This window comes from Magnolia sinica, chromosome 11, assembly GCF_029962835.1.
Source record: "Magnolia sinica isolate HGM2019 chromosome 11, MsV1, whole genome shotgun sequence".
In the NCBI taxonomy this organism is placed as follows: Eukaryota; Viridiplantae; Streptophyta; class Magnoliopsida; order Magnoliales; family Magnoliaceae; genus Magnolia; species Magnolia sinica.
In genome coordinates, this window is record NC_080583.1 from 21,273,075 (window position 1) to 21,299,043 (window position 25,969).

General features: G+C 41.3%; 2 protein-coding genes across 4 annotated transcripts; one reads left to right on the forward strand and one right to left on the reverse strand.

The window, feature by feature from the left end:
• The first annotated feature begins 1,758 nt into the window (after nucleotides 1-1,758).
• On the forward strand, nucleotides 1,759-11,054 carry LOC131218935 (F-box protein At3g12350). 3 transcript variants are annotated; one of them, XM_058213823.1, is made up of 2 exons: nucleotides 1,759-2,728; nucleotides 10,586-11,054. In XM_058213823.1, the coding sequence occupies exons 1-2, from the start codon at nucleotides 1,838-1,840 to the stop codon at nucleotides 10,655-10,657; spliced, it is 963 nt and encodes a 320-aa protein (XP_058069806.1). In that variant the 5' UTR covers nucleotides 1,759-1,837; the 3' UTR covers nucleotides 10,658-11,054. The 3 variants fall into 3 exon arrangements, with proteins under 3 accessions (XP_058069806.1, XP_058069807.1, XP_058069805.1); XM_058213824.1 differs by lacking the exon at nucleotides 10,586-11,054 and adding an exon at nucleotides 9,421-9,917; XM_058213822.1 differs by lacking the exon at nucleotides 10,586-11,054 and adding an exon at nucleotides 9,924-10,558 and having other exon boundaries at nucleotides 1,760-2,728.
• A 4,284-nt stretch (nucleotides 11,055-15,338) lies between these two features.
• On the reverse strand, nucleotides 15,339-18,605 carry LOC131218936 (LIM domain-containing protein WLIM1-like). The gene is made up of 5 exons (XM_058213825.1): nucleotides 18,377-18,605; nucleotides 16,989-17,085; nucleotides 16,634-16,677; nucleotides 16,461-16,550; nucleotides 15,339-15,877 (listed from the first exon to the last, which is right to left on the reverse strand). The coding sequence occupies exons 1-5, from the start codon at nucleotides 18,509-18,511 to the stop codon at nucleotides 15,647-15,649; spliced, it is 597 nt and encodes a 198-aa protein (XP_058069808.1). The 5' UTR covers nucleotides 18,512-18,605; the 3' UTR covers nucleotides 15,339-15,646.
• Nucleotides 18,606-25,969: the final 7,364 nt, after the last annotated feature.

The following is a 25,969-nucleotide window of genomic DNA, read 5'->3' on the forward strand; positions in this document are numbered from 1 at the left end:
GAGGGTAGGATTGGCAGGCAGAGATATACCCTCTGTCATGCGGATCCTGTTTCCTGCGGGCGCGGCTTCCTGTTGCCCGGATCGGTGGATCCCTGTGGAGCCCACCGTGATGTATATTCCTAACATCCACCGCCGTCTATCCGTTTTGAAAGCTCTTTTTAGGCATGATCCCATAAATAAAGTTTATCCAAATCTCGGGCGGACCACACAGCAGATAATGGTGGTGATTGAATACCCACCACTAAAACATTCCAATGCTTTTTTCCATCCAACCTTTTGATAAGGTCATAAAGACCTGGATAAAGGGACCACACATATTTCAGCTTGATCCAAAACTTCTGTAGCCAACGAAAAGTTTTTAAGGGTCAAGCAACGTTGTTTTCCTGTTGTGTGTTTCACCTAAGATTTAAATCGGCTTGATTTTTTGATCATGACTTAAAATGAGCTATCAAAACGGATTGATGGCATGGATGTTAGGCACATGTTTCAAGGTGGACCCAACAGTCAGAAACCTACCGAAGCCGCGCCCCTTGCTTGCAGTTCGTGCCTTACAATCAAGTGATATAAACCGTTCATTTAGTGGATCACATATACGTGACTCTGGTCACAATGGAGTAAGACGATAGTCGAGCACAAACGCACATGTAAGAATGACAAAATTGCACTGCCTTCCGTACAAAAAGGTTAAATTTTGCGAAAAAGCTGTTTGCAGCCATGTATGAAGATGCAAAAGCATCCCACATGTGGGCCCCACAATAGATGTTTAGGCGGTGTTCAAAGTTTTAGGCTAGGGTGTACACGAACCGAGCTAGCTCGATTAGCTCACTCAACTTGGCTCAAAAAAGCTTAATCTGACTTAGTTCAACGCTGAGTTCAAGCCAAATTGAGCTGATTTTTTGAGCTTGAAAATGAGTTTGAGCTGCCCAGCTCAACTCGACTTGAAACGAATCCAATTTGGATAGAATTAGTTCAGTGACCCGGTTACTTTGATATTGATGTTGCTTACCAAGTGTTTGATGAAATAACTTAATGAAGTGTGGCAGATAGTGCATTGGTTTTTATATTACTTAGAAAGTGTTCGATAAAATACTTTGAAAATCATTACTGATATTTTTTATTTAGTGGAATTTTAGAGGTATGGTTAGGGTGTTTGTGGAATTGCTGCACAAGCAAAGGCTTGAACTTGGCCCGAACTAGTCCGAGATGCTGGCTGAGCTAAGCAGAGCTGGCCAATCAAACTCAAGGATTAAGCCAAGCCGAGTTCAAACTGAGGTCAGCTAGTGGCCGGCCGTGTGGAGCCGAGGCCAGCTCGACTCACCCGATTTACACCCCTGGCCTCAGGCTACCCCAGATATCCAGTGGACCAGAAATGTAAACATGCATGCACGGAATTGGACATTGACGGACGAGACTGCCATATGGCAGCTCACCATCACTCTGAAAATGGTGGCGACTCATGCCTTTTACACGTGGCGTACATCCACGCCGATCTGAGACGTTCAAATCGTGAAGCTAACGATGGATGACGCGTGGAAGGATCCTAACCCGCCAATTCTGCTGTCCGAATTCATCTGGCAAGATCTTATGGTGAAAAGCACCCGATGTGTGTTACTTTCTGTCTAAACTCTATCCACGATGAGATTCGTTATTTCAACGGTCCAGATTTCAATAAACTCTTTTTTGCCAAGTGTACGGTGGATCAACCACAACCATTTTCAAAATGGTGGCAAACTATCACGGAAGTCAACTGTCCTTCCTCCCCACGAAACTTACGATTTCCTCATCTCTCATCTCTCTGCAAAAGACATTTCTGCCCCCTCTCTGTCTCTCTGCGAAAATGGCGGATTTCGGTGACCCAAAGGAGCACGCTCCATCATCAATCTCGTTCGTTGATTTCCCAGAAGATGTCCAGCTCTCGATCCTGTCCTTCCTTTCACTTCCCGAAATCTCCTCATTCTCTCTTACATGCAAGCGCTTCCTCCACCTCGCCCGCCCCACCTCGCAGATTTGGTACTCCCTCTGCCACCGCCGCTGGAGCACCAAAACCCATATACACGCATGGGGCAACGGCCAGATCTCCTTCCACCTCCTCTACAAAACCCTCTCCCGCTACGAAGATCTCATCGGCTTCTGGCGCCGCGTCTTTGCCAACTCTCCCTCCCCAGCTGCGGCGGGCCCACCGCTCGTCTTCTTTGAGTGGGGCCCGTCCTACATCACCGGCTACAGGATCTCCCCCTCGAGATCCAACGGCTACATCATCACCAAGACGCCATTTATCTGGATGGGCATCTCGTCCCAAGGCGAGCACGTGAATTTCATCGGATCGCCATCTGCGGCAGGCGAATTCGCCCGGGCGGCCCAGTTGGGGTTTTCGGACGACCCTGATTTGGTCCCCGTCAATGTCTGCTTTGTCGGGAAGAATCACGTGGTTTTTGAGGAGAATCAAGGTTACTGTCGGAGGGACGATTCAGGAATTACGGAGGACGGTGTGGGTAGAGAGGGTTCGCCATCATCGTCATCGCTGGGTGGGAGCCCGCCGGATCGTGTGATGTCGGAGATTTATCAGTATTTTGCGAACCGGACGAGCCCCAGCGGGGATAGAGCTTCTAGAAGGCAGCGGAAGAAGGACAGAGCGCGGCAGGGGAAAAGGAGATGGGAGTCGGAGCATTACTTGAAGATTGTGAATTGCAGTCCGACACCATCACGGCCTTTGCAGGGGCTTTGGAAGGTGCGATTTCCTCTTCAAATTTGTTCTGTGAATGAAGAATTCATGTTTGCAATTCACATCCCTTTCATGAAAATTTTGTTTTCTTATATAGATTTGTCGTGATTTGGTAGATCTTAGATTGAAATTATCTGATCTAAGCAGGTTTGTGTTCAAAATAGTAGAAATTATTGTGCATAGAGTAAGCCGAGTTCTTGAAATGGCCCATTTCCTGATAGTGGATCGTGGGTAGAAATTGAAATGACCTCATTCAGTCTTACAAGATAGTGGACAAGTAGAGGATACACATTTAACATGGTCCATATATAGTTGCATGAAGCGTGAAGCGAAGAGGCAATAGATTCAGGTGCGGGAATGTGGAAGTGTCCATTTCAAAATGTTAGCAAGTATAAACAGGCTAGGAAGTGGGAACGGTAGGATGAGATCGAAGTGAGAGTGGCAGGATGAGATCGAAGTGCGAGTGGCAGCACGGGATCAAGTGGGAGTGGCACCTGTTTCGAAAGATAGTGCAACTAAGGGTCCATATTTGTTCTAGTACAATGTTATCTACTAATTTGCATATATAATAATTCTATAAAATGAAATAAGATTCACAAAAAGGGTATCCAAGAAATGCCCAGATTGCCTTTTTAGAGGTGTTATTAATTTGGTAGCGATGTTGCATTCTTGGCTAGATATCACAAGCTGTTAACTACATCTCTTTGGAGTAAACCTGTGATTGAAAGGGAAGAATCAAAAGAATAATCCCATAAAGGATCTAGAAATCTTGTGGGCCATTTGGGTCTCGAGTAGATAGTCCAAATGGATATACAGGACGGACATGGAAAAGCTATTAATGTAGATGTAGGTGATTTGGTGGTTGAAGCATGGGGGCTGATATAAGGGGAAAAAGGAAAGATAATTTTGAATCTCCCAGAATTGAGGTTGTTTGGAGTCTCATCACATGATCTCGAAGAGTTTTGCTTCTAGCAAAGGAGCATTGCACCTGGGGGTTGCAAAACTTGGCCCAGCCGGAAAGTCAGGGTTTGAGTCAACCAATTTCCCATATGGGCTGGGTTTGGGTTGTGTTTTGTCACTTAAAAGGGTTTGGGTATGCTGGCCGGACGGCGCGGACCCAACAGGCTATGAATATGGTCTGCTCCTTACCTCATTGCTAAATGCTGTGTGTGTGTGTGTGCGTGCATGCGTGTGTGTGTGCGTGCATGCTTGTGTGATCCTTGCTATGTGGTGAGACCGTGAGGGATGTCTGGAACCACTTCTCCTGGGGGTTGCAAAACTTGGCCCAGCCGGAAAGTCAGGGTTTGAGTCAACCAATTTCCCATATGGGCTGGGTTTGGGCTGGGTTTTGTCACTTAGAAGGGTTTGGGTATGCTGGCCAGACGGCGCGGACCCAACAGGCTATGAATATGGTCTGCTCCTTACCTCAGTGCTAAATGCTCTGTGTGTGTGTGTGCGCGCGTGCGTGTGTGTGTGTGTGATCCTTGCTATGTGGTGAGACCGTGAGGGATGTCTGGAACCACTTCTTCTGGCTCATGATAGTAGTTTCAGCTCTCAACAGTTCACTTCCCCACTTGTTTAGCGAACGAAACACCAGTCTGTTTTAGTTGAGAAGAAGCATAATGTGGAAGATGCTCCCCCATGGCATTATGTGGGGTCTGTGGCGAGAGAAGAGTTGACAAATATCTTTGGAAGCAAATCTAAGCCAATTGTGATTTTAAGCGATGCATTTCCTTCATGATCTTAGTCTCGTCTCATGTAGGTCTGATTTTATGCAATGTTCATTAAGTACATCTTGAGAGAATGGGGCAGGAGTACCATTGTTCTTAAGGGGCTGCTGTAATATGAAATATATTCGGGCCTTGTATTGCCATTGCTTTTTTTAATTAAAATTTATCACAGTTAAAAAAACATTAATTCATGTTGTACCTAATATTTTAATAAAATGTTAACATTTTTTTTTTGGAAAGGCAAAGTATAATATAAAAGAATAGCCAAATGGCAAAGAATACAACCATGGTGTGCCGTAAAGGCCGTTACATAAAGGTAACGGTGGCAACCATTACGCGTTACAGAGTCGTAACGGCCATAACAGCCATTATGGAAAAAAAGACCCGTAATTGCCGTTAACGGCACGTTACGTCCCCTATAAAGGCCATAACAGCCTGGTAATTGTATGTTATGGGACAGATACAGGTTTTCCATACTTTTTAATCAACATTACGAGGCAAATACATGTTTTTCAGATTTTTTTTTTCAATAAAAAAAGAGACCGTAACGGCCCTTACGGGGGTTGTAACAGCCGTTACGACTCGTATCATAAAGGTAACAGTGGTGGCCATTACGGTCACCATTACCATTACAGAACACCTTGAATACAACGGATAAATTTAGAAAAAATAAAAAAGGAAAAAAGAGAGAGAGAACAGCAAACTACAAAGAACCCTCCTCTAGTGAGGATCCCATTCCTTTATAAGGAAGAAAATCTTAAAAACTGCTACCGAGGAAGAAGTGCTGATGTTCTTAAAATAGTGGTTCTTCCACTCTCCCCATATGGTCCAAAAAGCTGCGAGCAAAGCTAATCTCCATTTCACCCAGGCGCTGCCCACTGGCATACCAGCGTGCCAAGACAAGAGCATGCCCTCCATGGAGCTTGGCATAGCCCAAGAGATATTAAAAAACTCAAGGATGTAGGATCACAATGCAGTAGCAAAGGTATAGGAAATGAAAAAGTGATTGACAGATTCTGCATCCTTCTTACAAATCCTTCTTACAAAGGATACAAATGTTGGGAAGGATCATCCTTCACATGCGCAGATTGTTGACGATTAGAACTCTATAGTGGTCCACTAGCCACACAAAAGCGGCTTCCTTCGGCGGAGCACCATATGGCTAGACATGACCACAAATGACAACCAACCGTGACTGGTCTTGTGCGGCGAATGAAGTCATGCAACAATCTGACTGATAAGGAACCTGATGTCTCTCTTAGTGACAGCAAAGAGTCCAAGGCTCCCCGGTTTAGCCCGATACCTTGAAGATGAGTGAGGATTTGGGATAGCTCCTCCAACTCAATATTATTCAAAGACGCCTACAAGGAGGGATCCTAACCCCCTTTGTATGAGATCCTTAAAAACACTTCTCCATAGAGATGTTGTTTGAAGGGCAAAGAACTGCGGGATTGGGGAAGACAGATCTCAACGGACTCTTACCTAACCAGAGGTCATCCCAAAAGTTGATTCTAGTCCTGCTTCCCAAAGAAAAACCAATGCCATCTCACACCTTGTGCTCAAGCTACATAATCGATTTCCAAAGGAACGAGGCTCTGTAAAGAGAAGATTGTTTTGGATTTCTAGCCCAAGGTCGAGGTCCCATATTTACCTGCTATCATGGTGTGGCACAAGTTGTCGTCTTCAAACCCAAATCTCCATATACACTTGCTCAGAAGGGCAACATTCATATCCTCCAAATGCCTGATACCTGCTCCACTTTCTTTGATAGTATTACAGACTTCATTCTAGTCGTGCAAGTGAAATTTGTTTTTCGACGCCACTCCATTCCAAAGGAAACCCCTTCTCAGTTTTATTTTTTAATTTCCTTCCAGAAGATCTGAAAAAATTAATATTGACTAAAATATCCTCAAGTCTGTCACAAATGTAATTGGCTAGAAGTCACTTAAGTGATTTCATAATTGCCTGAACTTGAGCTCGTTTGAAAAGCTTAGCCAACTCAACAAACTTTCATACAGGATCAGTTTTGTGTCATTTGTACATCATTTGGTACCTGTAAGGTTGCTAAAAAATACATGATGAAAATACTATAGTGAGACTTCCTCAACAAGTGAATAGTTATTGTTGTAGAATGACTAGTTAATGTTGTAGAAATTAAAGGACTTGTGAACACACAAACTAACTGAATCTGTGATTTAGGCCTCGCACATTGATCAGACCCTTATTGGGAGTCTCACAATTATGTCTGGATGGATTATGGGGTCCATCATTCGATCACATTATTTCATCACCTCCCAACCCTGCCATCCATTTTTGAGTCAGAACATGTGCAGGGATAAGAGTCTCATCTCAAGAGAGACCTGTTCATGAACAAGAGACTTGGGGTGAACCCTGATTATATCCGGGTGGGAAATCTGAAGTGTCTTCTAATGAAGAGATTGCAGGATGATGATTCTTTTCTATACATGGCTTCCTTGTTAGAGAAGATTGGGGTGAAGTGCCGTACTTTGCCCTCAGATGGATATCCATTGAAGTGGAGGGAGAACTGCTACATTCTCCATGGCTTCACACAAATAATGGCATGACTGCTAGGATTGGGTTGAAGGGTCGAAGACCATTCCCTTGAAGCAAATAGAACCAGTGGGATCCTAGAACATCCCCCGAGTAATGGGAATTGTGAGGTCAGAAGGATCTCATGGGAGATCCAATTGTGTTGAAAGAATAGAGGAAAGGAGAGTATACAAAAAGGATAATCCTGCGACCCACTCTTAGGCAGTGGATTGGAAGACATATGAATTATCAGAGGACTCATTGCTCAGAGAAATTTGAGGTCTCTGGATAGCAAGGACTCTCTTTTCCTACAGAGAGAGGTTGTAGTGGGTGAGAGTATACATATGCATTCTTAGATGGTTAAAGTGGATGATCTTGCGGAGGGTCCATCCTCTATGGAGAATAATATCGGAGTAGCAGACTGTTAGTTTTAGGAGGTAGGTTCCTTAGCGAGTAAAGAGAGAACCTATGCATCACTCTAGTGTTGGGGAGGTATACTTGGAGAATCCGATCCTCATGGATGAGGATGAAAGAAAAACCTTCAGTCCTTGACAGTGATGAACTCCTCTTCACATGGAAGAAGCCTTTTATGACTCTAATGAGGAGGCGCCATAAGTACTTGATCAACAACATAAGTGTGGTGGGGGAAGAGGGAAAAGATTACTCATTAAAGGCTTCTCTGCAACTTGGCATCAGGGCAGTGCTGATTGATCTGTAGAGAATCAGAAACTTGGCAACCCTTTCTCATTTGAATGTGGCATCTGTTCATTGCAGCGAGGGGAAAGCTCTCCTTCGGTGGTGGCAGGACTTAGCTGCCAAAGTGTGCTGAGAGCCTGAGACCTATGTGGTTTTACCAGACAATGACCTGCTGCAGAGGTGGAGCATGGCAGCCAAAGGTCTCACATTTCATTATGCAGAGGTGCTGCAGAGTATGTTTGCAGGACCTCCTCGTTGAGGGACAAGAAAATGTTGCACTTCTCTACTTGGCGCAGTGCCACATTCTGCTATGGCTTTTGGGTATATTTTCTGCAGTTCACACCATCTCTTTTCACGTTGTACGTTGCAAAATGATCAACGGATCGGTATCTAGGGAAACAGATTTTTTCTGCAAGAATTTTCTTTTCGAGGAAGGGTTTCAGTTAGAAACTCGAAAAAGAAAAGAAAGAAATTTCCATTTCCAGATTTCAAAAGCATATGTACATAAAGCCCATGACATATGTATACATTCTCTTTTGACCTCACCTGAATCAAACAAGGAAACTGATTCTAGTCATTATTAGGAAATTGACTCTGAACACAGATTAGAAGAAGAAGAAGGAAGACTTGAAGCCGTCTTTGGCTCTCACAGCAAGAAAAATAATTCACAGATTCTGGTACTTCTGCTCATACTAGAATTTCCAAAGATCATGAAACGGTACTCATATGGACATGAAAATGCTCTTCATTTTCAATGCCACATGGCCCCATTTGGAAATTCTTATGTCTCCATTTGGAAATTCTTTCTAAGAGCAGAAATTCTAACATCACAAAATATTTTTTTCGAATCTGGAAACAGCCATGAGCCAAACATAGCCTGAAATAAAACATACCACGAAGCAAACAAAAATATCACGATGACTTAAGTAGAATTTTCTTGCCACATCCTGTTTTGGACAGAGATGTTTTTTGGAGCTTTATAATGTAGCAACCTACCTTCCAGAACACTTAAGTATCTGTTTTGGACATATAAATTCTCAGGTGGAAGGTCCTTTTTTCTTCGAAACAGATGTAGTTGTGCATCTCAAAAGGCAGGGCGCACACATCTGTCCATGTAACTGCATCACAAATGCTCTAACCAGATAACTTAAAAGAAAGCTTCTAAAAACGACCAACCTAAGCTGCATTCAATCCTCTAGTGATCATTTTAGAAACTCTATATATCCGAACGGTTTCTAGGTTCATCTATATAAGTCTTCTTGCCTTCTTCTAGAGATAAACATAACACATAACAAATATCAAAAGTTAACACTAATTGACTTGGTTTTTTGCAGCTTGTTGATCTGTAGTTCTTGATAATTATAATAGTGAAATAGTATTACAACCAAATGATCTTTCAATGATTGCTAATTTCGGGCCTGTTTCAATTTGGTGGAATATAAGATGTAACTGTGGAAAAGAAAACATATTCTGCATATGTGATGTTTTGTGCCAATTGTGGCAAAAAAGTAACGTGTGGAGAACTTTCCTATTCGTGACTTTCCTGAAAAGGAAGGGCTTTATCCCCTTCCGTCCAAAAACTCGATAATCCTTGTTTCCACACATTTCGAGAAATAGATTTCCCTTTTTGACCATCGACCATCCTACATTTTCCTATGTATGAAGGAAACTAAAACAGACACCATTTCTAAGATTCCTTTTCATTGATTTCCTTATCTACAGATTTACTCGGATGTGGTGATTTCTTTTCCAAATCTACCTTTTGGATTCCACTAATCTAAAAAGGCCCTTAGAGGGAATGAACACTCCTACAGGCTCATGTATGATGTAGAAAAATGTTCTGCCATTGTTTCTTCCTGTACAGACATTATGATTTTGCATTCTCTTTCAGTTTTTCAGCACTGATGCAGGGTATTTATGTTATTTTTCTTAACATTTGTATTTTGAAAGTTGGGGAATGCATTCCCTGCTATCACTAATATTTAAGCTAGTTATCAAATACAAGATCTTGATATGTATTGCACTCCTGTATGGAACCTGAACCATTCAATCTGCTGGGACACCAATTGGAGTTTTGATTATTAGACAAAAAGAATGGTGTCCAACCAATGGTCAACATTCCATGGTAAAAATTCCATGAATCAGAGGCCATGATTATTTCTCATTCTGGCATATGCATCCAATTTCCTCTCAAGCTCCTTAGTCCCTCCAGTTTCCTCATCCAGGGGATCTGTGATGACACGAGCTTGGATTTTTATCTTGTGGCATATGATGACATTGGCGGGATTGCTTGCCGGAGGGTCGGGGACTCATCTGAGCCTTTCTCTGGCTACTCCCCCGTCTTCTGGACATCAAACACTACATTTATCGAGTCTCCATTCTCTAGCAAAGAAGAAGATATATACGGCTGCCGCATTCATATCCGGCCCCATGCTACCAATCAGATTAGTGGGTCCCACCCTTTTATGAAGAATGAAGTTGTTGCACGGGTTCTTCACATCAATTCAAGTTACGATCTGGTGATCCCAGACCTTACAAACTCTACTGCCAACGATCTACATGTCGAGGGTAGGATTTGGCAGTATCGGGATGGGACTTTTGGATTTGGATTTCTTAGGAACAATTTGATCATAGACTTGAAGCATATTGCTCAGAATGGTCAGCTTCTAGATACAGTATAATATTGTAGTATTGATCTTAGATTACTAATCTCTTACTCGGAGATTATCAATGTACAGAACATCATTCTTGTATTTAAGTACTTGCCATCCATCATGCAGTATGGTAATGTAACTTAGGCTAGATGTTGGAAACAAATGTTCATTTCCTATGATCATTAGTGTCGGGGTGAATTTTTTTTTTTTTGTAGCTCATTTATCATCAGCAGGTAATCAGGAGTGCAATCTATGTTTCATTGATGGATGATGCCGTGCTGTTTTTGCTTGAGAAATACCAATGAGTTTTGCGAAGGCGGGTGAGGACTTTTGTCACATGTGCCGTTTATTTGGTGGGCCCACTGTGAATAGTAGCAGAGCTGTAAAATGCTGCTTCCACTGATCAGGTAGGCAGGCCATTGACCTTTTTTTTACCTCCGCCAAACTGCCAATCGTATCTCATGCATATTGGGCTGCCTGATGAGTAGACGGCCAGCTTTTTCAGCCAGAGAAATAAATTTCACAGTGAGCCTGATCTGATGAATGGCCAGGATCATGAACAAGAGTGCTACACTGGCATGTGTGCTGAGAATGGTCATTTCGATCTGCCTCTGGCAAATCAGGTTAGAGCTCACTTCTTACACTGATAGAATCACTGCTGTGACTGCTATAATGTGTTTGTTCAGAAATTGCCATAATGGGGTAAATCAGAACCTTTCGACTGCCAAAAAAAACCACATAGTTCTGAATTCCTATGCCATTGATGTAGGGAGCTGGAAGCTGACCAGAGTTATGATTTAGACTTAATGACAAGCAGGGCCGGAAGTTATTGAAATTGCATGGAATCATCTATGCGTACGGAAGCTTGGCGGAACTATAGAATTATGGTTGTCCTAAAGGAAAGTGATTAAGACCAATTTAAAATTTTACAAATAAAAACATGAATGCTTGTTTAAACAATTTATCAATTTAACTAAAGCAATTAACACTAAGGCTCTCAAGCCAAAGTGAGTATAATCACATAGATTACAAATGATATACTAATTAAACAACTAGTCCATAGGAAGGAGTAAGCTTGTGTGTGCTTACAAGTGCCTAGTATAGAACTTAATTCAATGATTTATATGATTTAATTAATCAAATACATAAGCATGAATTATAATTGCAAACATTTACAATTGCAAACACAAGCATATATGGTAGTTTGGTTTCCCTACTCCACTCCCGGTGGATGCACTCTCATCGAGTGTACCGGTATTTACTATTGGAATTTTTAAATTAAGTTCACTTCTAACCATTATAAAGATTTTTCTTAGGCTAACCACAAACCTATGCGTAATACTCCCATGTCGGAGAAATGTGTTTGCACATGTGTTGGTGGTTTTTACGGAGACTAAGTTGGTTTTCTATCGACTAACCAACAACCACTAGCGGTCCTAATCCAATGACCTACGTACACTCCCGTCGGAGGCGCCCCATAGAAACTGACACGTACACACTCGTGTCCAGTGAAATCAGCCTTACATAAGAGATGAGGTCATGCACAAGAACCTATCGAGTTTGGGTTACTCTTACATTCAATCCTACACAAGGAAAGAGTGTATGGACTTATACTTGACAACTTATGTGATTGAGCCCCGTTGATGCACCGTCTTGAGATGCTTCTTGAATGTTCTCCCCTGCACAAAACTTGCTTTTCGATTTACTTTTCCAATCGTTGATGCCGATGCTTCAGCTCTTGCTTTGCATGTGATATGCCAATGAGGAGACTAAGGCAATGGAGGATGGTGGAATCTCCTACAACTAGTAGATTGTTAATTTCTTAGGAGATTCACTAGATGAGTGTTATATAGGGTTTAGACAAGGGTCTTTACTAATAAGCTTGGGTATAATCTCTAGAACAAGGTGAAGATTGAGTTCATCTTCAATATAGAAGTTAGAATCCTCATTAGAGTGATAAAGCTAAAAAAGATGAATCAAATCTCATATGTTTAGATGCTTAGGATGCGGGCTATAAGTGAGAATCACCTAATCTCTATTTGCACACAAAATCCATACAAAAGCCCAAGAATTGAATGCCTTATATAAAGGAACCGAGTTCCAACGGAAAAAAAAGAACCCAAAAATCGCTTAACTTCCCTTCGATGGGATCGAAGACCAATTCGATGTTATTAAGAAAATTTGGAAAATAGGTATTTAGTTGCTGGACGTTTATGGGCACCTTTGATCGATTGAGCCGGGAGTTCGATTGATCAAACCTTGATATTCGATTGATTGAAGATTCGCTTGAGATGCATTGATGGTCTGTTGATAGGATCGAGCTTCACTCGAAAATAACTATTTTGGGATGATGTTTTTACAACAGCTTTGTACCTTTTTAGCCTAACTTATCATGTTCCATCATCACGTCTAAGGCTATATGATGATCAATCAAGGTCTATCAATAAAAGTTATGTTCATATAAAGGCTAAGGTTGTTTTGAGTTTAAGGTTATGGTCACCAAGACATCTCATTTACATGTTCTTTACTTCTTGATACTCCATCTCCTCTTATATATTCGGTTTTCAGCTTTCAAAGGCTCAACCGATTACGTGACATACGAACTCACATGATTGACAAAATAGGTGCGCTAATAATTATTATTATTGTGTGGCCCATGTGGTGTATGCAAGATATCCAACCCATCCAATAAATGCACCCTGCCATGATGATCGAATGAACCAAAAACCAGGTCGATACAAATCATTAGGTGGACCACACGTGAATGCGGAGGTTTTTGGGTGGTTTTCAGTGTTTCTTTGGTACTTCTCGTTGTCATGGTGGGTGCACAGGTTGGTCAGGTTGGATTTCCTATACACACTGTTGGCCAGACAACGCTATACCCCATCACCTAGTGAAAAGTTAAAAAAAGGCATTTTGCCCTTTCCACCCTCAAATGGCACATTTTGGGACTTGGAGAGGAGGTATTGTTTGGTAAAATCATAATTCTAGACGAAATTCTGGTAAAAATCCCCCAGGAAAGATTGAGAGCATTGCATGTATTCTACATCTGGTCCATCCGTCCGTCAGACGGCCCACTGAAAATGCCTTGGGCCAATTGTCCCGTGGGCTGGAAGTGTATGTTGAATATATACCATTCTTCTTTTCTTTTCTATTACCGTAATTTTTGTCATGCGTATGACTGGATATGATAGTTGGCCTGCCTGTTTTTTGTGCGTGGGCATCCTTAAGGTGGGCCCCACCTAATGAATGGTTTGGATCAAACACATTGTGACGTGGAACAATTCCCTTGCATTTAAATGATCCAAGATGAAGGCCTCAGTTCTGTTAGGTTGTGTCCGTCCTCGGTTTTTTAAAACTTGGAAAATAATATCAACTGATCAGATCCATAAAGAAGGGTGGGAGAACAAAGAAGATCCAAGCCAGCTATAAATATACTGTATCGAGCTGGTTTGCATGTGGCCAAAAAGCGAAGAAATCGAGTCACATATAGCTGCATTGGTAGGCTGAATACTTTTAGTAATGTCAGACATGATCAAGCCAATAATCACATCCATTCATCTACAGCTATCCACCAAGTCATAATCCTTCTCTCATCATGTCTGCTTCAATCCAAAAAAAAAACCATCAATCAAGGGAGAGGGTCTACTTCCTATATCGTGGCACGTGTATGATGATCCAAACGTTGTATGATAAACCTTTTGTCTGTTCAATGGCGTGTCATCAATTAAAGGAGAAGGATCTTGCAAATGTTGTGATTTTTGGGCCATGGCCCACTCACGATTCGAGATATGGTTTTCAACAGTTTTGGGTGATTCTAATTCGAAATGTTAAGCACGTTTGGCTAGCGTCAGATATTAAGAATCAATTAACACAAACACACAAGCACCTAGATCCATAGCTCAACTGGCAGACTGAGTGGAGATACCTCCTTTCAACACTTGCCCACCAAAAAAAAAAAAACACACACACACACAAAACAGAATAAAGAAAGAAAGAACATGGGGTCCTCAAGGTTAGATCTGTCTACCACTCTTACTAGCTGTATCTCAACAATTTTCAAGTGGGACGGAGAGTCCAAGGCTCTGTGCCCACCCATTTCCATACAAGGTAGCCTGCCAATTTTGCACATGCCAGATCTGAGCTCTCCATCAGGTGGGTTACATTGAACGTACCTTTTGGCTAATAAATCAGGCCCTTTCCCTGAGGAGTAGAGCTGGGCATCGAGTTGAGTTGAACCGAGTTAGGGCTGACCCGACTCGACCTGGTTTTGAAATAGACCTGACCCAAACTTGACCTGACCGAGTTCAGCATGCCTGACCCGATCCGAGTCCAGCTCTGGCCTGGACTAATCCGGACCGAGTCCAACCCTGTCACAGGTACCGAGTCGGGTCAAGTCAGCACCAAGTCAAGTCGGGTGCAGCGGGTATCCGTGGGCTAAAATCACAACTCAAAACCTAGACGCACCTGCCGGAATTGCAGCCTCTCCATCAGCTACACGGCATCTCAGATCTGAAACATCAAATATGGGATTTTTTTTTAATATATGTATAAGTCAACTTTCAGGTCAAGTTGAGTCAGTACCAAGCTGGATTTTGGGTAGAGTCGAGTCAAGTTACTGTGTGACCCGAACTCAACTTGGTTTGAGTTCGTCTACTCGGTTCGGATCAACTCACCCACTCGGTTCGGGTTGAGTCGGGTTTGAACGAGTCCGACGAGTTGAGTCGTCCTGTGCCCATCTCTGTGCCCAGCTCTACCAAGGAGGAAGTGTACAAAGATGGATGGCTAAAATAGCTTTCATTCGCCATCCATTTGTTTTGTAAACTCAGCTCACCTGAGTGAAGCAGATGGATTTTTAAGCCATCAGATGGACCATCTGATGGAATGCTCAGATTTCCCACACGTGTTCCATGTTAACACACTTTACTGTGTGATTCATGCCTAGTACCCACATGCCCCAAAGGGAAATCTAGGGTTGAACAGACATTGAACATCACAATATCAATAGGGACCCAAAAAGAAGCAACTCCAGCGGGCCACCCCAACTTTATTCAAAATCTCAATAGATACCCAACAAGAGTTGTTCCATACAGAAGTTGGTCACACAAACGAACGGTTCATATCTCATAATCTCACAAAAACCAAAAAAAAAAAAAAAAAGCCCAACAGAAGAAAAAAACACAGACCCACTGAATCTGATGGCAGCATCTCCAACACTTCAACCACACGAGACTATAGGAAAAACCTGCAACTGCAGTGAAGTAGATGACTGAAAAGCATCTGTTCCACATGACTTACAACTCAACAGCAGCTTTTGTGGCAGTTACTGTCTCAGCAGACACTGCCACCTTCTCATGATCATTCTCGAGCTGGCTGTAGTTTCCTTTCTCTTTGAAGAGTTGTGTGTGGTGGTGCTTGCAGTAAAGCCTCCCCTCATGGGCAATGTAGTTGGATGGGCTGATTACACACCCCCCATGGGTACATTTGAAACAGCTCTTGTGGTATGCACTTCCATCCACTGTAACCTGTAAAAGGAGTATCAGACAGACAACTACTACATGAGAAATGCTGAGATCTTACACTTCTATTCTATTTAGATATAGTGTAGACATATCATGCTCTTAAACAAATAAAATTCTCTCAATTTCACTTTGCCTCGGATTCTCTATAAAAATGTGGGCCATGATTGTTAGATGGGCAAAAAAAGAAAAAAGAAAAAGAAGAAAGAAAGAAAGAAGATATGCTGTAATGAGTGATGCAACTTGCAGATGCACATCTCCAAGTGCTAAAAAGAAGTGGTAGTCAGTGCGTTTCAACACTGAGGTCATGGGTTCGAGTGCTCATGTGAGGAATGACAAGACCCACACACTAATGAAAGGGAAGAATCACACAATACTACCATGCTGGGAAGAATTTCTCATCGCGGTCTGTCTCAATCACAGAAATGCATCATGCATGTGTGAAACTTCTGTGGATGGGCATTCACATGTTATTGATGATGTTTTGGGAATAGAATATATGATTTGATGTAGTCTTAAAAATCATGATCTATGACTGCCTATGGATGTAAGGAGGATTAGATATCGAAAAAACAACCGTAGCAATTACCTTTTCGATGGGGTAGACTGTCTGCTTACATCCCACGCATTTCTCTTTTGTGCCTGCAAACATATTCGAGACGCGGTTGGGCGTAGCGCTCTGTTCAAGCAAGTCCATGCTGAGATTAGCAGCATCCAGATAGAGTGATATACATGTACAATCGCCTAGATTCAAGAAATTACCTCGCTATCGATAGTTTTGTCTGCCTTGGTGGTTTTTGGGGTTCCTGAAGAAGATAAAAGAAGGCAGCTGAGTACTGAATAAACAACTTAGGCCCCGTTTGGATGCACTAGCGAATTGAATTGCAAACATTCGGCAATGACATTAATTATAATGGTGTTTCATGGTGTTCATACTGAGGAAGTATCCATGAAACTGCAGTTGTGTCTTTCAGGTCCAACCCAAATGCAACATAATTACGATTTGGAGCATGGACCCTTAATATGAATGCTAGGGAAACCACAATACACTTGTAATTGCAATCCAATGCAATAGTCCTTCCAAACCCTTAAAAAACAGTGATATAGCATCCATTACCTTCAAAGCTTTTGTCCAGGCTGCCTGTTCTCTTGAAGAGCTGATCAAAGTGTGGCTTGCAGTACAGAACCCCCTCGAAAGAATTGTAGTTGCTGAGCTGCGAAGAAAAACCATTGGTCGAAGTATCAAAACAGAGCGTGGTCCTTGAAAAATCTTGAAGAATTTTGGGATATGTTGGACTGATATTATTAACAATTAGCTGTGAGCATTTTCCATTTGCATATTAGGAGAGGATGTATTTGTAGGCCAAAGATCAATCCAATCTGAGATATTTTGGTGCCCAATAGATCGTTGGCCTGGATCACCAAAACATGGTACCCACTGGGCAGATCCCATCCCCTCACAAATGCCTCAAAAAGGAAAAAGAAAAAGAAAAAATGCTAATACACAGCTCTAGTCATAGATAATCCATGTAGCTCTCTCAAGGTATGAGCCGAAAACACATGCCACGGTTGAGACTGTTGAACTGAGCCATGACCCAAACAAAAAAAAAAAAGAAAAAAAGAAAGAAGGAGACTACTTCGTAGTCGTCATATCATCAGGAGCTAGCAAAGGAATGGTCGACATTCAATGCAAAACTCACGGCAGCTAGACTGTGTCCAAGAACCATGACTTTTGGTCTAAATCTCAACCATGTGATGGGCCAGTGACGCAGGGATGATCGTGATGAGGTTGATCACCGTCTTCCTCAAGGATAACTATTCTGAATCCATGGAGCTTTTCTGGACTCCTCACAAAGATTCCTTGAATCCATGAGGAAAAAAATAGAAATAAATTCTAATAAATTTGAAATTTCATTAATAGATAATAAAATGATGGAATCTCGCAAATTCGGCATGGCAACAATAGCCGGGTTGGTTGGCTAAATTAGCTTCTCCTACCCTAAAATCATATTTGGTACATCAAATAACTCATTCCGGTTTAAGAGATATGCCTGTTTGACGGTCCAGATGACTTCCACCTCCAATCGGGCCTTCTTTGGTCCATCTTGGACATGAAAGTGTCCGCGACCTGCTCTACATCAGCCAGTGGCCCACCAGACAACATTGTTAGGGAACTCAGCACAAACACCTTGAACAGATTTCCAAAAAAACTGAGTTCCGAACCGTTGGATCATCTATCAAAGCTAACTATTTATCACAAAAACTATAAATTCAGTCCCAATTAGTGGATTTCCCAAGCAACAAAAAGCCAAAAAAGAGAATGGAAACACCACATTCCATTAAAGACAATTCCCAACTGATATATCCATCTTCCAATCTAATTCAACAATTCAGTGAATTGGGTCATGGAAAAGATCGAAACTTCAATCCAAAATCATCAACAGAAAATATTATAGACTGGGAAATGCAATTCCAGGATTCGGCAGGTGGAGAAAAGAAATCGACCTTGAGGGTCCCCTTGCAGTGATGGCATCGAAAGCAGGCCTTGTGATAAATGCGGTTATCGGCGGTGAGCTGATCGACGAGGTAGACTGTCTTCTCGCAGGCTCGGCATTTCTGGGTTGTTCCAGCAAAGGCCATGCTTTCCAATACAAAACCCACCAACCAAATGCTCTACCTTTCTCTCTCTCTCTCAATGCTCTCTGCAAGCAATCTACTAGAAGAGGAGAGAGAGAGAGAGAGAGAGAGAGAGAGAAGCAGTGGGCAATGAATGATGTTGTCCAATTTCCAGCAGATGCTTTTGATTTCCATCTTTTCTTTTTCTTCCTTTTTCTAACGCTTTTTTGAACTCATTGCAATGGAGGAAGATGATACTGTGGAAATTGAAGCACCGAAATACGGTAGAGCAATCTCTCCATCCACGTGGATGGTTAATATGGACCTTCCATCTAGTGGGCCCTACTATGGCTGGGAACTATTTAAAGATCTACATATATCAGATGGTCCCATCGGCCTGATCAGTGGCCTTGTGGGCAACGGCAGCAAATACTGTTATGATTCTCAAAAATGAGGCGTAGGATCGTCTGATAGGTATGATTCTCAAAAGACGGGCCATCCTTCACAGGGCCCACTAGATGTAATGTATTGATTGATAAATAACCCTGCAATGAATACCGTTGAGAGATGGCTCTACACTATTGTGGTGCATTCAAATCTACCGTATCATCTTTCCCAATGGAAAGGTTAAAATGTCCATGCCTTTGGTTTTCCAACGGTCAAATGGTCAAATTTAAGGATGTTGGTGGGCCCTGGCCCAAGACCAATCAGAGCAGGCCGGTTTATTTGCTTGGGCTTGAAGATTAGACCTAGCTCTACCCAGCTAGCCTGGAGGCTAGCCCTGATTTAGAAGAAGAAGAGAAAAAAAAAAAAAAAAAACCACAGTTATGTATATAGCATTATCATCATCGTCTGCCTTATCTCAACTAATTGAGGTCAGTTACATGAATTTTTGAATCTAGTAAGGGTTGCCCAAATAAGGAGCCTCGACCTTACCACATGTCAAAGATTTGGATTATTCATCGGGCGGCTATTCAGGCATGTCAAACTTCTAATAACCAATTAGAAAAGAAAGTTTAGCTATCCAAATTCAGGTATGCCCGGTGGATCATAATTAAAAGTAAAAAATACAAAATCCAACCACCCAAAATCAACAAACATGGGTGGCTCACTTGTTGAGTGTTTTAACCTATTCTTGGTATACATGTCAAGTTCAGTACCTATGAATGTCCTGGATGTTTGCCATGTGTGCCGTGCTAGGATCTAGGACATGTTTCCACCCTCTCACATAAGCCACAAGCCAAAATAAAAATAAAAACCAAACTAGAGAAGTTTAGGTTTAATACAGGGTTTTCAAAAATTCAATTAAAAAAAAAACAGCCAAAAGAAAAAGAAAGTTTGGTTTAGCTTTAAGATGGGTTTGAATTGTAGGGAATTTATGGAACAATATAGAAAAGGAAAAAGTTTCTATGATTCAATGTATAGACATGTTTGGTTAACAAAGAAAATAATAGACTTTTTTAAAGCGATCAAGGAGTTTTTGACATAAGAAACTAAGTGGTTGTTGCTTAAAGGAAATGAGAAAATTGAAAACCATATAATTGATAACCAATTTACAGCAGTAGTCATGAAAATAATCATTGGATAATGATTCACTTTTCATTTTTTGAACTATGTAATCCAACCATGGCCTTATTATATATATTTTTTTCTTATATTTTCTTATATATGTAATTAAACATGCCCAATGACACAAATTTTGGGGAAGAAGCACCCCCCGGAACGCAGAAGAAAAACACATCACATCAAGATGACCTACTTTTATTTTATGTAGGATTCATAAATAATCTTTCCATTTAAATTATTCTAAATTTAGTAATGAAAGTCTTCAAAGTTTTTTTAAAGAATGTAATCTTCTTGTACACACACACAAAAGAGAAAAAAAAAAAGAAAAGAAAAGAAAGAAAGAAAAAGAAGAACGCATCCCATAATTTTATAATGAAGATGATTTCCAACTACCTTATTTGAAAAGTATCTGATCTATAGGCTTGTGCTTCTAAATCCTTAAGTGCTAAGGAGATAAGCATCTATTCAATGGTTGAATTATGATTATTCCATTAGAGCATGGTTGATTGCTGAAATTTCTTATAGATAATAGCTCGAGAGAATTATTCTTTGCAAGTTACATCTGGCTGGTATTATTATGTAATTGTTTCATAGACTTAAAATTTTTATGCAAATTATTGAGACAAGTCACATGGATAACACAACGATAACTATAGATACCAAGGCTATGGCACATGCAACATGTATGGAGGAGGAATGGAATGAGAGATGGGAGATAATGAAATAAGGTAGGTGTATGCGCAGAGAGAAGGGTGAGGGTAGCTATATGTAGAGAGAAATGTTACTAGCTACACCTTGTGTGAGCTACATGGGGGGGGGGTATAACTTGCGCAATTGAGGGACTTTTGTGGGTAAATCTAAACCATATACTGCTAACTAGCCACATGCATCCAAATTACCAAAATACCCTTATCTCGAATTCAAATGCCTTCTCATGTCTATTGGATATTTAAAGTTTGGTGCTATTGAAAAGCGAATTATGTGGGTATATAATGTAAATATAACAATGGTTAGATATCATTTATAATTTAGATATTTCTATTGAAATCACAATGGATCCCACAATCTATACTAGCATTAAACTAGGGCAGTCAATTATCTTGTATACGTACCTTGATCAGCCATTACGTTGTTTGTCGAAGCTACTGGATAAAGTGGTGTCTGTCGGTCTTCCGCCTCTACCACACCTACGCTTGTGCACACTCCAGTAGAAAGAGAACGTGCATGTAACAACGTGTAGAATTGGAGACCAAACACTCCTTATAATAGTGGTTATAGGAAGAACCTACCCATTGCAGGACTCTTTCACTACCCACTTTTCCTTACTCCTGTCAAGGAAGAGTAGAATACTTTCAATATAACTTTATTCAGATTTGTAAATGGTACTTCATGCTCCATAAAACTGTGTACACCCAACATAGTGCGAGCCTCACCCTAATGGTCATGTAATTGATCCAAACCGATCATTGCATTGCTAAATGAAAATATACCACTGTGGCCCATAATTCCAATGGTTGCGTCCTTTTAGAACAGATCTTTTGTTGACAATAAACTAGACAAATGTATCAATATTGAATTATTAGTTTACTCAACCTCTTTTATATATTTATGTTATTCTCCATGAAATAAATACAATGCACACTACACCAAAATCGGTATTATGGAACGGTGGAAAGTTTGGTTCAGAAACGGCTTTAAGCCGTTTCTGATTGGAAACGGTTCTCCACCGTACTCCAATTCATTGCTACTTACTTTGTTATTTCCACTGTTTTATCGGTGTGTCCCAATTAAGTGTTGGATCTTCTTAGTTTTTATTATGTTGTTTTATTGTTTTATTCTAAAATAGATGGACGGAATGGATTCAGATAGGTACCTCTTAATGGACCCTACAAAGCCCAAGAGATACACTGCTCTATATGTACCACAGACTACCGATTCATTTAACTTATTTTCTTATGCCAGAAGCCCTAAAAGCTTCATTTTGCAGACCGCATCTCCGTCTCCCTCTCTCAATCTCCCTCTCCCGATCTCAACTCTCTCTCTCGATCTCCATTTCAATGTCCCTCTCTCTCTCTCTTTCTCCCCCGCTCTCACACTCCCTCTCTTGCAAATCCCAGCCCTCTTCCCAATCAAACTATATGGCGAAAATCTGCCCCTGCCGCAACTCAGATCTGGTCCGGCCAACAGTCTCTGCCCTTCACCTCTTCTCCCCAATGTACACTTTCCACAATGTAGACACATTTTGTCTTTACAATGTAGTCTCGTATGGATTAATATAATATCAAAGCCATAATTTTGTCATGATTCTGACCATCCATCTTCCCTTGTCATTCTTAAATGTCTATCATCACTACATCTAACCATCAACCTCATCTTTATTTTGTGCATGACAAACCCATTTCAACCACTTGATAATCATCTTCTCTAGCCTGGATATAAAACCCATTTATCGCATGTCTACAAGCTCGGATGTAAATCTTAGGGGAGTGTAGGAATCCAAATTCGGTAATTCCAGGTGAATGTGGTTGATGATGATGTTACTAACATGGGTCCGAGAATGATAATGAATGATTGATTAAAGATTGGGTAGGAAGTTGTAAATCTCACTAGATCTAAAGGAGAAGATTCTTAGTCTGGTGTGATTCGTGGTCAAAGTTGGCTGAATGGGTGCGGTTTACTTAAAACAAGTGCTATAAGTGGCAACAAAATTGGGTCTAATTCAGTGTCTCTAACAACAGTGGTGGTTAGTGAGTTCCATCAAGCATATTTGATGGAGAAGTTGAAGTGGTGCAAGACGCAATGATTGTTTGCATATGTAAGGTGAGAAGAAACCAATTGTTTTTTTGTATATCCCATACGGAGGAGAGAAGCCTCTCTTATAGGTATAGTACAACCTATTGCTAGCTGTATTTATAAGGAAAAACCTATAATGGGAGATTTACAACTGTACAATCAAATAAAGGAAAATCCTACAATAGGAGATTTACAACTGTATAATCTAATACTTCCCCTCAAGTTGGAGAGTGAGCATTAAAAACTCCCAACTTGGAGCTCTAACGTTGGAAAGAATCTTTGCCCAACGCTTTGGTGAATAAGTCCGCAATTTGTAGGTGAGAAGGAATATATGAAGTCTTAATGGTCCCTGATTGAATCTTGTCACGAACGAGGTGATAGTCCAATTCTATATGCTTGGTATGTTCATGGAAGACAGGGTTTGCTGCGGTGTGGAGGGCAGCTTGATTGTCACAAAATAGCAAAGCGGGTCCGATGTTGCGGACATTAAGATCGTGAAGAAGATAAAAGAGCCAAGTGGGCTCACAAGTTACAATGGCCATAGAGCCATATTCGGCTTCGGCTGACAAACGAGATACAATAGATTGTTTCTTTGATATCCAGGATAACGGAGAGTCACCAAGAAAGGTACAGTAGCCTGTTAAGGAATGGTGTGTCATAGGACAACTGGCCCAATCAGAGTCACAATACCCTTTCAAGGTGAATGAGCTGGAAGAAGACATGAGCAAACCTTGTCCTGGTGTGCCTTTGAGATAGCGAAGGATGCAAAGGGCAGCATCCCAGTGGGGCCGATGTGGTTGACTCATGAACTAGCTAAGTGTCTGAATCGAGTACACAATATCGGGCCTGGTAATGGTGAGATAGATGAAGCATCCAACTAGACGGCAGTATGGAATTGGGTCAGAAAGAATATCTCCATTTTCATTGGAGAGCTTAGTGTTGACATCCATTGGTAAATTAGTGGGCTGGGAACCAAGTAAGCTTGCATCACAGAGAATGCCGAGAGTTTATTTTCGTTGACTGATGTAAATGCCATGTTTAGAACAGGCCACCTCAATTCCCAAGAAGTATTTGAGTGGGCCTAGGTCTTTAATTTCAAAATGACGATGAAGGAATTCTTTAAGGAGTTAATGGCAGAAGTATCATTGTCAGTAACGATAATGTCGTCAACGTAGACCAATAGAGTAGTGAAGGAGTCATCATGAAGTTTGGTGAAAAGAGAATAGTCAGCTTTGGATTGAGCATAGCCTACAGAGAGTAAGGAGGTGAAAAACTTGGCAAACCATTGGCAGGAAGCTTGTTTGAGGCCGTAGAGAGATTTGAGAAGATGACAGACCCGAGTCTCCCCCTTCCTGGAAAAGCTTGGTGGAAGAAACATGTAAAACTCTTCATCCAAATCACCATGTAAGAAGGCATTGTTGACATCAAGGTGATATAGCGACCAATTGCGGATGGCAGCAATTGCGAGTAAGCAGCGGATTGTGACCATCTTGGCAACAAGGGCAAATGTCTTGTGGTAATCAAGACCTTCTTGCTAGGTATAACCTTTAGTAACAAGACGAGCTTTGTGCCATTCAAGAGTGCCATCAGAATGGAATTTAAGCTTGTAAACCCATTTACATCCAATTGGAGTTTTACCGGGAGGGAGAGGAGTGAGCGTCCATGTATTGTTTTGTTCAAGGGCCTTAATTTCTTTAGCCATTGCATCACGCCAACATTGATCTTTCATAGCCTGAGAGTAACTAGTAGGTTCGGCAAGAGAAGATATATTGTCGAGAAAAGCTTGATGAGGCGGAGAAATGAGAATATGAAAGAAATTGAGAAGGGAAGAACCTTACCTGAAGTGGATGATGCTGGGGAAAAAGGGATGACGGCATTTAAACACTCAAAGTCACGCAGCCAAATTGGTGGATGGCGGGGACGAGTAGTACGATGGATGGATGTGGGGGAGGGAAGAGTAGGGGATGGAAGTGGGAAAGATGCAAGAGGGGGAATAGTAGGGGATTCGGTAGAAGGGGTAGGTGCAGGGGTGTTGGGTTCATTTGCTTCTGCAGAAGGAAGAGGGAAAACATGCATGTCAGGAGTGGAAAGATTGGCAAAAGGAAAAATATTTTCATGAAATACAACATCCCTTGATATGAAGGTTTCACGAGAGGAAATATAAAAAAACGCGGTAACCTTTTTGCGCATATGGGTAGCCCACAAAGATGCACTTACGGCAACGAGGTTGGAATTTATCACGATGTTGAGATAAGGTCGAAGCGTAGCATAAGAAATCAAAAACACGAAGATGAGAGTAGTGTGGAGGTGTACATGTTAGTTTTTGGATTGGGGTGGTGCTTGAAAGAAGGGGGGTGGGAAGGCGGTTAATGAGATATGTAGCTGTAAGAATACAATCGGCCCAAAAATTGAGAGGAAGATATGCAGGAAATCACAAGGCACGTGCAACCTCAAAGATATGTCAGTGTTTTCTTTCAATGACCCCATTTTGTTGTGGGGTGGTGAGGTACGAATGTTGATGGATAATACCAAGATCCTCAAGTGATTGAAAGTTATGTGAAAAGAATTCCATACTATTGTCCATACAAATTTGTTTAACCTTCTTGTGAAATTGTGTGGCAACCATAGCAAAAAAGGAGCGAAGAAAGGAATTGGTGGAAGATTTGTGATGCATGAGATAGGTCTAAGTTGCACCTGAAAAATCATTGACAATGGTTAAAAAATAATGTGCACTAGAATGAGCAGGGACTGAATAGGGTCCCCAAATGTCAACATGGATTAAATAAAAAAAGATCATTCGTAGTAATGGAACTTAAAAGAAATGGTAAACAAATTTGTTTGGTTAAAGGACAAACATCACAATGAAATTTATTAGAAAATAAAATACTAGAAAAAGTATTTGATAGATGGCGAAGACGAGCATGTAAGGATGTCCTAGACGTTGATGCCAAAGGGTTGAAGAGGCCGAAGAAGAATGTAAAGCAGTGAAGGCGGCTGGGGCTTGTGGCAGAAAGTGATAAAGGCCTCCTTGCTCTTTACCCAGTCCAATCGTCGTCTTCGTAAGTAGGTCTTGAAATATGCAAAAGTCAGGATAAAATGTGACAGAGCAGTTTAAAAAGTGAG

Bases quoted from the DNA above. Each gene is read 5' to 3' on its own strand.
- LOC131218936 (XM_058213825.1), bottom strand. From the start codon at position 18,511: ATGGCCTTTGCTGGAACAACCCAGAAATGCCGAGCCTGCGAGAAGACA. The intron at 17,086-18,376 runs GTCGATTTCTTT...TTTTCTTCGCAG, and splicing joins ACTGCAAGGGGACCCTCAAG to CTCAGCAACTACAATTCTTT. The intron at 16,551-16,633 runs GTAATTTCTTGA...TTGCTTGAACAG, and splicing joins ACAAAACTATCGATAGCGAG to AGCGCTACGCCCAACCGCGT.
- LOC131218935 (XM_058213822.1), top strand. From the start codon at position 1,838: ATGGCGGATTTCGGTGACCCAAAGGAGCACGCTCCATCATCAATCTCG. The intron at 2,729-9,923 runs GTGCGATTTCCT...TTCCTCATCCAG, and splicing joins CTTTGCAGGGGCTTTGGAAG to GGGATCTGTGATGACACGAG.